Source organism: Melozone crissalis, unplaced genomic scaffold (genome assembly GCF_028551555.1).
Source record: "Melozone crissalis strain CALT ecotype California unplaced genomic scaffold, PUWL_Pcris_2 ptg000088l_1, whole genome shotgun sequence".
In the NCBI taxonomy this organism is placed as follows: domain Eukaryota; kingdom Metazoa; phylum Chordata; class Aves; order Passeriformes; family Passerellidae; genus Melozone; species Melozone crissalis.
Window position 1 is genome coordinate 1,682,692 of NW_026535865.1, and position 15,085 is coordinate 1,697,776.

At 56.6% G+C, this 15,085-nt stretch overlaps 1 protein-coding gene across 8 annotated transcripts in view; it reads right to left on the minus strand.

Moving 5' to 3' along the window:
• The window catches only part of TCF3 (transcription factor 3), a 79,759-nt gene that overhangs the window by 14,145 nt on the left and 50,529 nt on the right, over positions 1 to 15,085 (minus strand). For all 8 annotated transcript variants that reach the window (XM_054290916.1, XM_054290915.1, XM_054290910.1 and 5 more), the window contains exons 6-8: positions 11,113 to 11,180; positions 7,597 to 7,726; positions 5,988 to 6,037 (exon numbers count right to left, since the gene is read on the minus strand). In XM_054290916.1, the coding sequence (XP_054146891.1) occupies positions 5,988 to 6,037; positions 7,597 to 7,726; positions 11,113 to 11,180 (248 nt within the window). The remainder of the gene's footprint in view (positions 1 to 5,987; positions 6,038 to 7,596; positions 7,727 to 11,112; positions 11,181 to 15,085) is intronic.

Below are 15,085 nucleotides of genomic sequence, written 5' to 3' on the forward strand. Positions count from 1 at the left end.
CAGGGCAGAGGGCACAGAGGACAGGGTGCAGCGTTCCTTTCTGTTTGTTCCTGTCACCCTCCTTGGTCCCCAGAACCTGTCCAGCTCCAGCAGAAGTTTCGGCTCTGCTCCAGTTCCGTTTTCCATGGTTATAACATTTTCTGGGTAACCACAAAAGCCACCACGGCTGCAGTGACCCCACACTGGGGGAACAGGCTGGGCAGTGCCAGTGGGCACCTGTGTCACCTTGGTACCCCCCTGTGCCAACCCTGCCCTGTGCCAGGCTCCTGAGCACAGCTCCCACTCAAAGCCCTCAGGAAAACCAGGCTGAGGGGAAACTGAGGCATGTGGGGCTGAGCAGCCCCTCACAGCCACTGTCACAGGGCAGGGACAAACCTCAGACAGCCCTCACACACTCTTGGGTCAGATTTCTGCAGCACTGCTCTGCTCTGTGATTTAACAGCACATTAAACAGAAGAAAAAGCTTTTCCTTCCCTTCTAAATTACCAAACCTATCCTAGAAAGCCCTGACCGAAAATCAGTTTCTGCCAGGACAAAAACAGACTTTTCTTTTTTTAAAGCAGAAATTCGACATGCAAAGAAACCGAAATGGCATTCAAAGAAACTGAAATAGCTCTCAGATGATGTGAGAACTTTTGTCACAGGTTATTTTCATCTCCTTTGATTCATTCTGAAACCGATAATCTTTTTTTTTTAATCCAGACGAAAGCAGAGGTGGGGCAGGGGCCAGGCCCTGCCTGGCACACACAGTTCTCTTTGGGAAGGAAACTTGCCTGAGTTTCTTTTTCCCCACAGCCAGCTGCTCCCTTCCAGCCCTTGCCCTCACCAGTAAAAAGAGACAAAATTGATGGTGGGGAATAAAAGAAACAATCAGAGAATCCTTAAGGTTGGAAGAGACCTTTAAGATCAAGTCCGACCATGAAAGCAGCAGCAGCACCATGCTCACCACTAACCCATGTCCTCCAGTGCCACACCCACGTTTTCTGAACAATTCCAAGGTGGTGACTCCACCATGGCCCTGGACAGCCTGTGCCAGGCTTCTTTTTTGTTTAAAAAACAACCCCAAAGCCCCCAGAAATCCAGCAAGGGTCAGTGCAGCTGTGGAAGGGTCTGGAGCCCCAGGAGAGGCTGAGGGAGCTGGGAAGGGGCTCAGCCTGGAGCAAAGGAGGCTCAGGGGGGCCCTTGTGGCTCTGCACAGCTCCTGACAGGAGGGGACAGCCCAGGGAACAGGGACAGGAGCAGAGGGAACAGCCTCAGGCTGGGCCAGGGGAGGTTCAGATTGGAAACTGGGAAAATTTCTTCACAGAAAGTGTTGTGAAGCACTGGAACAGACTGCCCGGGGTAGGAGTGGAGTCACCATCCCTGAAGTGTTCACACAATGTGTGAATGTGGCACTTGGGGACACGGGTCAGCAGTGGCCTTGGCAGTGCTGGGGAACAGTTGGACTCTGTGACCCTCAGAGGGCTTTTCCAACCTTAATGACTCTGCGACTCTACAGAGAACTCGTAAAATAAAGACACAAAAAAGAAGAGAGAGGGGGAAGGGCAAATCCTGACAGACACAGGCAGCTGCCCTTTGTCCCTTGCTCAAAACAGGGAATTCCAGGCCCTGGTCCTCGGGATGCTGTGGGCAGAGGGAGCCCCGCATGGGCTGGGGGGTGGGGGAGGCACTGCAGAACGGGAATCCAGCAAATTGACTTTTGCTATAATTTGATTAAATAGCGGGAGCGGGCTGGGGAATGGAGTGCAGCACGTCTGAGAGCCCCGCGCCATCTGGCAGGGGCTGGCTCGGGGCCAGCGCCCGGCAGCTGCACCAACAGCCCAGCCAGGAGCCCAGCGAGAAAACAACGGCCAGAAAATGGCAGGGATGGAGGGACCAGCGCTGCAAAGCAGGGAAATTCACCTTGCTGCGTGCCCACCCTGCTCCAGCACCCCTGGAACATCTCCTGCACGATCCTGGGGGGCCAAGCTTCAGCACACTCCTGGCCTGACCCTGCTAATTGTTCCTTTTGCTGTCCAGCACAGGGGGGGCTGTGAAAAGCAAATTCCAGCAAGAGCCATGTGTGGGCACGGTGGGGCTGGGCTGGGCACTGTAGGCAGCTGGAAATCAGGGCCAGGCCCCATTCCCCATTCCCCATTCCCCATTCCCCATTCCCCGGCCCCAGCCCCAGGCCAGCAGCCCCGGGACCTCCAGGTGAGGTCATTTCCTTTGGTGAACATTTGCCAGCGCGGCGAGAGCTGCTCTGAAAGCCCCAGCGCTGGGATCCGCAGCGCTCTGTGGTCTGGGGTTGTTTTTCCCTCCCTGTTTTTCTTGCTCAAATGCAGAAGCTGGGGTGGGACTTTGGGCAGACTGAGGCTAAACAGAGCAGTGACCAGACTGGGAATGCACAGCCTGAAACAGCTCCCAGGCACTGAACTCGCTGTGGCAACAACATCCTGCAGGAACCAACTTGCACAGAATCCCTGCCCGGGTTCCTCTGGCACTGCAGCCGATGTGGGGCCACATCCAGCCCTGGATCCTGTGCCCAGACACAGCAGCCCCTGGCCAGGAGCTGGAGAGCTGCAGGGAGGCTCCAAGGGGCTCCATGCCCTGAGGGCAGCCCCAAGCCAGCACCTACTGCACAGTCATGGAATGCTTTGGGTTCAGAGGGACCTCAAAGCCCACCTCATAACCCCCTGCCATTCTAGGGACACCTTCCACTGTCCCAGGCTGCTCCGAGCCCTGTCCAGCCTGGCCTTGGGCACTGCCAAGGATCCAGGGGCAGCCACAGCTGCTCTGGGCACCCTGTGCCAGGGCCTGCCCACCCTGCCAGGGAACAATTCCTGATTCCCCATATCCCATCCAGCCCTGCCCTTTGACTCCTGGAGCCCCTTCAGGCCCTGCCAGGGGCTCTGAGGTGTCCCTGGAGCCTTCTCCTGTCCAGGTGAGCACCCCCAGCTCTCCCAGCCTGGCTCCAGAGGGGCTCCAGCCCTGGGAGCAGCTCTGTGGCCTCCTTGGCACAGAACCACTGAGCCCAGGGGCCCTGGGTTCCCAGCACAGCTCCTCTGCGCCCGTCCCTGCCTGGCATTGCTGCTCACACCCCCTGAACCCCTCTGGCTGCCCTTGGCATCACTCTCTGCTCACCCACCCTCCCTCAGCTCCTGCAGCCGCTGACCTCGGCGAGTTTTCAAAGCAGCTCGGGAATTACAGATTAAAGCACTTCATTTGAATAAGATGCTGATTAACCTATTTATTTTGCACGGGGTCCAGCGATAACACGGGGCGGGCTCCTGCATGGGCGAGTCAGACAAGAAAGAGCCTTTGATCCGCTGCCTTTGAGGCCACTCCTGCCTCACACTTCTGCTGCTGCCTCGGCACAGATCTGTCTCCCCAGGTGTGGAAGTTCAAAAACAAACCGGGAAGCTGCAGCTCCCAGCACAGGGAGGGTGAGGGAAAGAGGCAGAACCAGCCCCTGCTCTGAAAATTGGAGCTTTGGCATCAAGGGGCAGCTGAGGCAACAGCCAGGGCAGAGACAGAGATTTAGGTTGGATGCTGGGGAAGTTTCGTCCTGGCACAGGTTTCCCAGAGAAGCTGTAGCTGCCCTGGATCCCTGGAAGTGTCCAAGACCAGGTGGATGGGGCTTTGAGCACCCTGGGATAGTGGAGGTGCCCCTGGCCATGGCAGAGGTGGCGCTGGATGAACTTTAATGTCCCTGCCAACCCAAACCATTCCATGATCCTATGAAAGGCTGGAGCGCAGGTGTCACTCACACACAGGGAAGGGGCTGAGCTGTGGCAAATACCAAGCAGCTCTTCCTGTGGGAATCTGGGCCCTCCAGGGCTCTGCCAGCAGGACGGGCCAAGCCCCAACACTTTGAAATTCGAGGCCAATAAAGGCCATTTGTTGGGGTGATGTTTTCCCCACATGTCGACCGGGGTTTAAAGCTCCAAATTTCCCACAGAAATCTGAGGCAGCGACACAGATTGTGACTCAAGCAGGTTTTCCCTGTCAAAACACACACTCTTGGAGCTGGTTTTGCCTCACGTGGATCCACATGGATCCCCAGGTCTGTGAGCCCAAGCTGGCAAAGCCTCAGTGCCCTCCAGAACCAGCACCTGGGGGTCCAATCCCAAAGGCAGGGCCTGTGGTGCCGGTTCCAGCTGTGCACCCAGGGAATGCCAGAGCAGGGATTTCCCCCAGGATGGGGGTGTTCCCTGGGGAATGGAGCACAGACTGAGGGCACGTCTCCAGCACAGCACAGCCCCGGGCCGGGGACAGAGCCCAGTGGGACAGAGCGAACATTCCAGCCAGGAATGCAGCCCCGGCCCAGACAGCTCCCGTGCTCCTGCAGGAACCCCGCAGCCCGCTCCAATTAGCTTTCCTGCAGATCCCATTACTTGCAGCCACAAAGCCATTGTTCAGTCGGTTCCCCTGGAGCAGCCGCGGGAGCAGGGATATTCCTGCAGGCTGCTCAGCTTTCCTATAAAGCAGCGCACACCTGGAGCGGGCTCAGCTGCCGGCCCCAGCGCCAGCGCGAAACCCGAGCCCGCGGTGTCGCCTTTCAGCCGGACACGGCGGCGAACGCGGCACGGGCTCACGGCTCCTTCAGCTCCCCATCGGCTCCTTCAGCTCCCCATCGGCTCCTTCCCCGAGCTCCCCATCTCCTTCCCCAACTCCCCATCGCTTCCCCAGCTCCCCATCGCTGCCCGGAGCTCCCCATCGGCTCCTTCCCTGAGCTCTCCATCGCTTCCCCGAGCTCCCATCGCTTCCCCCAGCTCCCATCGGCTCCTTCCCCGAGCTCCCATCTCCTTCTCCGAGCTCCCCATCGGCTCCTTCCCCGAGCTCCCATCGCTGCCCCGAGCTCCCCATCTCTTTCTCGGAGCTCCCCATCTCCTTCCCCGAGCTCCCATCGCTTCCCCAGCTCTCCATCGGCTCCTTCCCCGAGCTCCCCATCGCTTCCCCGAGCTCCCCATCGCTGCCCCTTATCCCGCACGGCAATTCCCTTCCCCATCCCGCCGCAATCCCAGCCCGGGAGGCATGCAGGGCATGCAGGGTCCTGGTTGCTGGCGGCTTTAGTTTGGGAGAAATCCTGCAAAGTTTGTGAATTTTTAGGTTTGGTACCCCAGTGTCTGCCAGGGCAAGTGGCCACAAGCTGAGGCCATTTTCCATGGGAAAAAGAAGTAATTTCCCCAGGCTCTGGGTATCTATGGGAATTAAATACCCTATGTCATCACACTGCAACAGGTATCAGCTCAGAGGTGGCATTTGGGATTTTAAGGGAACACTCAGTCCTAGTTTCTGCAAGCTTTAGCTTGGGAGAAATCAAGCAAAGTTTGCAAAGTTTTAAGTTGGTGTCCCAGTGTGGGCCAGTGTGAGTGGCCCCAAATGGAGGCCATTTTCCATGGGAAAAAGAATCATTTCCCTTGGGTTTGGGTATCAGATTAAAGGTGGCATTTGGGGCTCTATCAGCATGCAGGGTACTAGATGCTGGCAGCTTTAGTTTGGGAGAAATCAAGCAAAGCTTGTGAATTTTTAGGTTGGCACCCCAGTGTCTGCCAGGGCGAGTGGCCACAAATGGAGGCCATTTTCCATGGGAAAAAGAATAATTTCCCCAGGCTCTGGGTATCAGCTCAAAGGTGGCATTTGGGATTTTAAGGGAATGCTCAGCCCTAGTTTCTGCAAACTTTAGTCAGGGAGAAATCAAGTAAAGCTTGTGAATTTTTAGGTTTGGCACCCCAGTGTGGGCCAGTGTGAGTGGCCCCAAATGGAGGCCATTTTCCATGGGAAAAAGAATCATTTCCCCTGGGTTTGGGTACCAGCTCAGAGGTGGTGCTTGGGGCTCTATCAGCAGGCAGGGTCATAGCTGCTGGCAGCTTTGGTTTGGGAGAAATCCAGCAAAGTCTGCAATGTTGCCATCAGTACCCCACTGCTGGCCAGTTTGGGGCTGCAGGCACTCAGGATTTTGGGGCACAGGGAGCAGGGAATGGGAACACAAGTGCTGCACTTACCGAGGAGGGGAGTCCAGGAGGCACCTTCCGAACCTTTTTGGGCTGTCCATCTGTCAGACAAGAGAGGATCTGAGTTTGCAAGGGTTAGAGTGAAGGGAAATGAGCCGCAGCAAAAGTCTCTGGGGCTGGAAACTGCAGCTACAGACAGGGCTGAGATTCCAAATGTCCCATGGCCAAGGAAGCACCAACACTGAAAATGTCCAAGGCTGAGCCTCTCCAAATCTTGTCTGCTCCCTTTGGGGCAGGTTTCATACCCACACAGAGATCCCAGGACAGGAAGGGTTTGTTGGGAGAGACTGAGCCCATAAATATAATAACATTTAACGTTATAACCCCTCATTGGGGTTTTTTTTTGGAAACACTTTTAACTTGAAGTGGGTTTGTGGAGAGAGGATGCAGAAAGGGAACACATGCAGGGCTGGGCTGTATTTTCATTTGCTTCCTACACAGGGATAGAATTGGGAAAGCTTCACTGCTGCAGGAGGCAGGGGTGTGCTTCTCAGGGACAGACCCCAGCCCATCCCTCATCCCTCCAGTTCCAGCTCTGGAGGGGACACAGTGTCCTGGGGGAAGGGGACAGGTCAGGGAGGTGGTGGGGAGACATTTGAAGTGGTTTAAGGGGAAGAACTGGCTAATTTTTTTTAAATTCTATTTTTCATAATTATTATTTTTATAACTATTTTCCTATACTTTTAAAAATTATTTTTAATAATATTTTTTAAAATTTATAATTAAGGAAAGCCCTGGCTGGGGGTGCAGGGTGCTAACACAGCAACCTGCCAAGCCAGGGACTCTGCTGGGATTGCCTCCAGAGCAGAAATTCATCCCACAGAATGCTAGAGAATCATTTTCCAGGCTCAAGTGGCAGCACCAGAGTAGGTGCCTTTTTCTGAAAAGCATTGAAAAGTGCACCCATCACTGGGTCACTTCTGGTTTCACTCGTTGGGGAAAGCCCAAAATAGCAGCAGGAAAGTGGCTCTGGTGGGTGCAGGGGAACTGTGACGAGAAACTGCAGTTCTGGGGAACTGGAGCTTGTGTTCCCTCTCAAGTTAAACTCACACCTGACCCCAGCCTTTATTCCCAGATCCATCCAGACATGGGCAAGCCCTGCTTGGGAACAGCAGAGCGGGCAGGGAGAGCTCCTGGAGCAAACATTCCCTGGTCCCAGGCACAGCTCCAGCCCCTCCTGCTGCCTCCCACACCCTGCTCTGCCAGTCCTGCTGCTGCAGCTCCAGGAGGGCCCAGGCACAGGAACAGCCTCCAGAGCAGCCCAGGGATTGCCAGGAAGGATCAGTGATGGGCAGTGTGGCTGGAGGTGTTTTTACAAAAACCTCAAGCCATTTGCTGCTTTCAGCTAATCTGGCATTTTCCAGAAAGAGGGAAATTCTACCTGACTCTTTTGAGGTTAGATCTCTCTCTATACATATAAAAGAGATATTTATATGCATTCCTTCCCCAAAACAGAGCAAACACCAGATTCATGCCAGGGGCACACATGGCAACATCAGTCCCTCATTCCCAGCATCCATGCCCTCATTCCCCAGGGCAGCTCTGAGCAGGGCACCTGCCCAGGTGGCATGGTGGCACCCAGGGACACACAGTCACTCACCTATGCTGCTCTCAGCACCTCTCCTGCGAGGATTGTTGGGGTAAGAAAAATACTGAGCCCCCCCTTTGCCCCCGGTGGGGGACAGCGTGCTGGGGCTGGCGATTCCCATCTCGCTGGGCAGGAAACCAGGCTGCAAACAAGCAGAGAGAAAAGGCCTTCCATGGAATCACACTGCAAAACGACTCACTGGGAGAGAACAGAGCTGCTTTGAGCCACCTTCACACCAATTCAGCTGAGGGGAAAAATAAACACGAGCCAAGGGGCCAGGAGGGAAAGCAAATCCGTAAATATGGGGGTGGAGGTGGGGGAATAGGTGTGGAGGAACAAAAGAGGCTTTCAGCTTGTGCCTTCCTGCTGGACCCCAGCAAGGAACCTCTGCAAAGCAGGGATGCAAACCAGCAGGTGCCATGGAGGGGGACACTGTGGTCCTAGTCACCTTGTAGGTGGGGGACATTGTGATCCTACAGTCACCTTGTAGGTGCCATGGTGGGGGACACTGTGGTCCCATGGTCACCTTGTAGGTGCCATGGTGGGGACACTGTGGTGCTACAGTCACCTTGTAGGTGCCATGGTGGGGGACATTGTGGTCCCATGGTCACTTTGCAGGTGCCATGGTGGGGACACTGTGATCCTACAGTCACCTCGTAGGTGCCATGGTGGGGACACTGTGGTGCTGCAGTCACTTTGCAGGTGCTATTGTGGGGGACATTGTGATCCCATGGTCACCTTGTAGGTGCCATGATGGGGGTCACTGTGGTGCTACAGTCACCTTGTAGGTGCCATGGTAGGGGGACATCATGGTCCCACGGTCACCTTGCAGGTGCCATGGTAGGACCTGCATGGTGCCATGCTCACCTTGATGGTACCAGGCTCACCTTGATGTCCAGGAGGGCAGCATGATCCCCATGTCACCAGCCCATGTTGTGGCCAGTGCTGTGGAATGTTGCTGCCACTGCTCAGGGTGGTTTTCTCCTGAGTTTTATCAGGGAAAAGCCAAATCCCTCTTTGTAAAGCCAGGAAACTCCTCCCTCTGTTTATCCCTGCTGACCTTGGGCACGCTGGGAAGCAGCAGAGCCAGAGCCCAGGGTGCTCCCTCCTGGGATGGAGCCTCTCCTCCAGCACTCTCACCTCAGGAGGAAGCTCAGTGTATTTACATGGAATTGCACAGGGCTGCCAAAGGGCCCTCAAGTCCCAAAAGCTCAGCTTTGACCCATCTTCCGAGGGCAACACATGGAAATAAAGGAGGATTTCAGGCTTTTGAGAAACTGGAAAAAAACCCCTTTGCTTTCAAACTCAGTCTCCTCCAGAAAGGGGTCAGGGAGGGAAAGAGGAGCTGGTGTGTTCACAGCTGGTGACATTCCTGCAATCTGTTCCAGTGCTCAGGTTTCCTGTGCTCCGGAGCCGCTCTGAGCGCGGCCAAGGAAAGCACCCGGAGGGATCCCGGAGCTGCTCCTCCTGCAGGCAGGAGACACACTGGGACTTGGAGCCATTTCCCACTGAAAGGGGTTTTCTTCCCATTTCCTCTGCCTGGGGATGCCCCAGGAGATGGTTCAGGGTTAAACAAAGGGGAAATGCCCTGCCAGCTCTGCCCGACCAGAGCAGGGCATTTTTGGGGCAAGGTCCCAAAAATGATCCCCATCCCGGGCATCTCCACCAGACAATTTTTCATCTTTTCAAAAACAAACAAAACAAAAAGTCAACCCCCCTCACTCCCCCAAACTGGAGCCAGAAGCAACAACTGCTCTGGGGGCCACAGAGGCTCCACTGGCCTCCCCCCACCCCCACAAGGGGGTTTTGTCTCCTCTCCACCTCAAGTGGGATTTGCCACCCGATCCCCAGCCCTGTGCCCGCCTCTCCCGGGGCCTCCCCCGGCCATTTGCCCCCCCATTCCTGTTACCTTATATTCCCCCTCCTCCACAAAAGCCCAGCAAAACCATCACATCCAAAAGCAACACTTGGCACCGGGCCCAGTGTTCTTTGAGCAGCTTCAGTGGTAAATGAAATCCACTCTGGCACAGCCAGCACAGCTGCTCCAGCAAAGGAAACATCCTCACTTCAGAGAGGAGGAAATTATGACAAATTTGTGTAAAATTAAAACATGTAATATGTGTGTGTGTACATGGATAAAATAAAAGCTGTCCAGCCAAAAGCTCCTCCCTTGGCTCCGGTGCTGGGACTGCTTCCCCAGGCCAGGCTGGGCACTGAGGGGGCACTTGGAGCCACACATCAAAGGGAGGTGCTCACTCCTTCCCAAACAGCTATTTCTGGATGCTGCTGGCTGCAGGGGAGGTTATCTCAGGGCTGCTCTGCTGTGTTCCAAGCTCACATTGACACCTCTGGTATTCCCCACAGGAAGCAGAGCTGTTCCCCCCAGCAGAGCCCTGGTTCACATGGGGTGACCCAGCAGGGCTGGGCTGTGTCTGCCAGAGATGCCCCTGGTGTGCTGGGTCCCTTCCAGGGCTGTGGAGATCATGGAGTGCCAGGAGGATTTGTGTTGGGAGAGACCTCAAAGCTCATCCAGTGCCACCCCTGCCATGGCAGGGACACCTCCCACTGTCCCAGCTCACTCCAAGCCCTGCCCAGCCTGGCCTTGGGCACTGTCAGGGATCCAGGGGCAGCCCCAGCTGCTCTGGGAAATCCATTCCAGGGATGGATTCCACAATTCCTGATTCCCAATCTCCCATCCAGCCCTGCCCTGTGGCAGTGGGAGCCATTCCCTGTGTCCTGTCCCTGCAGGCCTTGTCCCCAGTCCCTCTGCAGCTCTCCTGGAGCCCCTTCAGGCCCCAAAAGGGGCTCTGAGGTGTCCCTGGAGCCTTCTCCTGTCCAGGTGAGCAGGCCCAGCTGTGCCAGGCTGGCTCCAGCCCTGGAGCATCTCCTCCAGCAGCTCCAGGTCCTGATGCTGCCCCAGGGCTGGACAGAGCTCCTGCTGCACCCACAGCCCCACCATAAAACCAAAGCTCCACCTGGCAGTCACTCAAATGATGCTGCAACACCACAGAAACCCCCTCAGAGACCCTGCCCAGAACTGGACACTGGACAGTGGCCAGGGAAGTGGGAGATGCTGCTGGAGAGGGAGAGGGAAAGCCCAGGGCAGGCAGAGGAGGGGAAGGAGCCTCCTGGAATGCTCCATGCCCATGCCCAGCCTGGCACAGGGAAAGGAGCTTGGATCTGACTGCTGGAACCCCCCGAAGGCAGCGAGGCTGGGCCAGGGCTGATCAAACCCAAACCAGGAGTAACAACAACAAAATGAATGAGGCTGAAGAAGATTGCGACAGAAGTGAGAGGCTGCTACAACCAACATTTTCCAACCTCTGACAAACCTCTAACCTCCTCTGAGCCAGCAGCACACACCAGTATGAGCCCCCAACACTGCACAGAGGTTTTGGAGCAGAGCAGAGGCTTCCCAGGACCCCATGCATGGAGATGAGATGGAAATCCAGGCTGGTTTCATTATCAGATTCCCACTCTTGGGAGCCAGTAAATGAAGCAGAAAATCTCAGTGCATTTTATCATTACCTGGTTTAGTCCTGGCATCCCTGTGTCTCTTCCAAACGTGGAGTATGAGGCTCTTTCACTGCTCTTCCCTGCAGAAGGAGAAGAGAAAAGACAAGGTTTGGGGTAAGAGGGAAGTGGAGGGGGGTTTTTGACCCCAGGCTCCTGGACCCTGCCAAGGGACAAATCCTGTGTCCCATAAAGGAGCTCACCCTGCCCTCCCATGAGGGGACAGCCAGAGAGCTTGTGCTAAAGCAGGAGCTGCTCTAAGTTCACAGAGAGCAGGACCAAACCCACCAAAAGCCCGGAGCTGCAGTGGCACAGGGCAGTGTTTGTGGCCATGGACACTGGCAGTGCCAGCCCCCAGCCAAAGGCTCCCTGCAGACACTGAGAGCTGGACCTGGCAGGGGCAGGGCAGAGCACACCAAGGGCCAGGACAGAGCCCAGGGAAACGCACTCCCAGCCAAGGAGAGCTGAGCTCCTGCCCTGCACAGGGCACTGGGCACCTTCTGCCTCTCTCCTGGGGGAGGTTCAGCTTCCCCAAACCAGCAGCTCCTCACAGCCAGCTGGGATCTGTGTGGGCACAGCCCCGTGCCAGCAGTGCCCATGTGAAGTTACAGATCCCAGAAGGATTTGGGTTGGAAAGGACCCTGAAGCCCATCAGTGCCACCCCTGCCATGGCAGGGACACCTCCCACTGTCCCAGGCTGCTCCAAGCCCTGTCCAGCCTGACCTTGGGCACTGCCAGGGATCCAGGGCTGCCCCAGCTGCTCTGGGCACCCTGTGCCAGGGCCTGCCCACCCTCACAGGGAACAATTCCTGATTCCCAATATCCCATCCAGCCCTGCCCTCTGGCAGTGGGAGTCATTCCCTGTGTCCTGGCACTCAGGATCAATGAGGGCTTCTCTCACAACCACCTCACCCTGCACACATGCAGCTGAAAATAAAGTTTTGAAGAAAAAAAAAAACCAAAAAAAAAAGGAGCCCAGATACCTGGTGGGATGTTCCCTGTCTAAAACATCCTGGCAGTCACCTGTCTCATGGTCCCTGCCCTGGGCACAGCCTGGCCCAGCCAGCAGCACCCAGGGGTGCCAGGGCAGCCAGGGAAGGGAGGAGGGAATGGTTCTGTTCTGCAGCAGCTGGGGGCACAGCAGTGTCCTTTGGGATTCTCTCCATCCCTCTGAAGCACAACCAGACACTCTCCTAGTGGGGAACAGGCACTGCACCAGCCCTACCCCCAAACCCTTCCTGCACAGGGGATCACACATCACATCCTGCCTCTGCTCTGGCTTAGTGAGCACAATGGGAGGGGCAGGATTTTGCCAATCTGCTTAGCCTAAAGCCAGCCCCAGGCCACTAAGATGCAGTTTAATGCACTGGGGCTGGCAGGACCCTCCCCACACCACTGAGAGGTTTGGGGAGCAGAGGAACAGGGGAGGGGAAGCAAAATGCCTCAAACCATCCCCCCTGAAGCACAGAGAATGCCAGAGTGGTTTGGGCTGAAAGGGATCTCAGAGCCCATCTCATTCCAGCCCCTTCCACCATCCCAGGTTCCTCCAAGCCCCTTCCAGCCTGGCCTTGGGCACTGCCAGGGATCCAGGGACAGCCACAGCTGCTCTGGGGCCGGACTCATGGACCTGTGGGTCCCTCCTAGCTCAGGACATTCCAGGATTCTGTCATTCCTGTGCCAGATGGGAACAGAGAGGAGGCTGCTCATTGTGCAACCTTACCATGGAGGTCTTGAACTCAACCCAAAAATTTTAGAGTGGATTCCCCCAAGCCCCAGACCCCCATTCCTGCTGGGGAGGTCCTGGCACAGCTCAGCCTCCCCTCCCTCCCTGCAGTGACAGCAGGAGGTCCTGGGTGCTGCTGCCATTTCCTTTCAGAGGCTTAAATGTTAAGTAAACAAAGGTCACAATGTCAGAGGATGGATCTCCTAAATGACCTAATTTCTAAAAGAGCTTAAGAGCTCCATCCACTGCAGCAGCAGCCACGGGCACAAAGGACACAGCAGGTTGTGGCATCAGGCAGGTTCTGATTACTCCTAAAGCAGAGCAAAAGCAGGGTAATGCCAGGGGGGGCTGGCTGGACAGCAGCAGCCAGGTCTCCCTCTGCTAACACACTGCAGCTTCTATGTGTGACTGCAGTGGGGAATCACAGAATCATGGAATTGTTTGGGTTGGAAGGGGCCCTAAAGCTCATCCAGTGCCACCCCTGCCATGGGCATGGGCACCTTCCACTGCCCAGGGTGCTCCAAACCCCACCCAGCAGCCTCTGCCATTACCAGAGAGCTTGGGCTCAACCAGGGGGCTCCTGATGTGTGTGGGAAGCTGAAGGGACACTGGGCAATCCCCAGCCACGTGACAAGTGACAAGGGCAAGTGTCAGAGCCTGCCCAGGGATGGGGCAGCCCTGGGTGCAGGGACAGGCTGGGGATGAGAGGCTGGAGAGCAGCGCCCTGGGAAGGGCCCTGGGGGTCCTGGTCAGTGCCAGTTGGATCTGAGTCACTGCTGGGTCCTGGCAGCCCCAAGGGCCACCCTGTGCTGGGGGCACCAGGCCCAGGGAGGGATTGTCCCACTCTGCTCTGCCCTGGGGCAGCCTCAGCTCCAGTGCTGGGGGCACTTTGGGCACCACGACATCAGAAGGACCCAAAGCTGTTGGAGAGTGCCCAGAGGAGGGACACGGAGCTGGGGAAGGGCTGAGGAGCAGCTGAGGGCACTTGGCTGGTTCAGCTGCAGCCCAGGAGACCGAGGGGAGGCTCCTCAGGGGCTGCAGCTCCTCCCCAGGGCAGGCACAGGGGCAGGGGCTGAGCTCTGCTCTGGCACAGGGACAGGAGCCCAGCAAGGGCTGCAGCTGTGCCAGGCCTTGGCATGGAGCTCAGGGCAAGGTTCTGCCCCCCGAGGCTGCTGGGCACTGCCCAGGCTGCCCAGGGAATGGTGCCAAGGCTGCCAGAGCTGCAGGAGCTCCCAGGGGTGCTCAGGGTGCGGGTGTTGGGGTGGCTGTGCAGGGACAGAGCTGGGATCAATGATCCCTGAGGGTCCCTTCCAGCTCAGGATATTCCAGCATTCTGTGAACCCAGTGCCAGCTCTGCACTGCCCCAAACCCACAACCTCCTCTGGATGTCTCTCATTCCTCACTCAGCATCTGCAGCACCCTCGGGTCTGTGGGTGCCCCATGGGATGGGGGACATTGGCAAAGGGAGTGCAGCCCTGGCAGCTCCAGCTCCTGCACCCTCCATCATCACATAACAAGCGAAAAATGCAGTAAAAAACTCAGCAAAAGAGATTTTACATTTAACTGGCAGAAGGAAGAATGGCACCTTTCTGGATTGGAATGTACCTAAGCCTGCTGAAATTCAAAAGGTGCAGAGCTGGGCAAGGAAGGGCTGAGCTTGCCAGCAGAAGGAGCTGTTTCTGTGGGCATGCAGATGGCACAGGTGGCAATCCCAGACCCATCCTGTCACCCCTTGGCAGCCACAGCCCAGGGCACCAACCAGGAAAGGTGGCAAAGTGTCAAAGGTGGTAAAGAAGGAGGCAAGGACCAGGATGGAGACACATCTCAGTAACTTGGGAAAAACCCACCAGGAATCTCCCCAAACCCCACCTTGCTGCCAGCAGAATTACTGAAATCCTGCAGATGTGAAGGGATCCTGTGGGAGGAGGAGGAGAAGACAGTGGGAATAAATCCTCAAAGAGGAAAGGGGTTTCCTTTGGAAAGGAGGTGAAGCACACTGGAGGCACCTCGAGCCAGTGCACCCACACACTCAGAGAGCATTCAGCATTTCCAGACCCTCCTGGCATCCCCTCGTGCCTCTCCCCTGCCATCTCCTGCCCCCATGTGCCTGTGCTGCCTCCAGCCCTGCCCGAGGAGCCTTTCCCAGCCTCCCTGCTCTCCCAGCATGTTCCCTCTTGCAGGATTTGCCTCCCCCAGCCCTGCCTGCACCCAGGGCTTTTCCAGAGGAACCCCCACGCTGCTTGTGCCACTCCTCCAGTGCACATC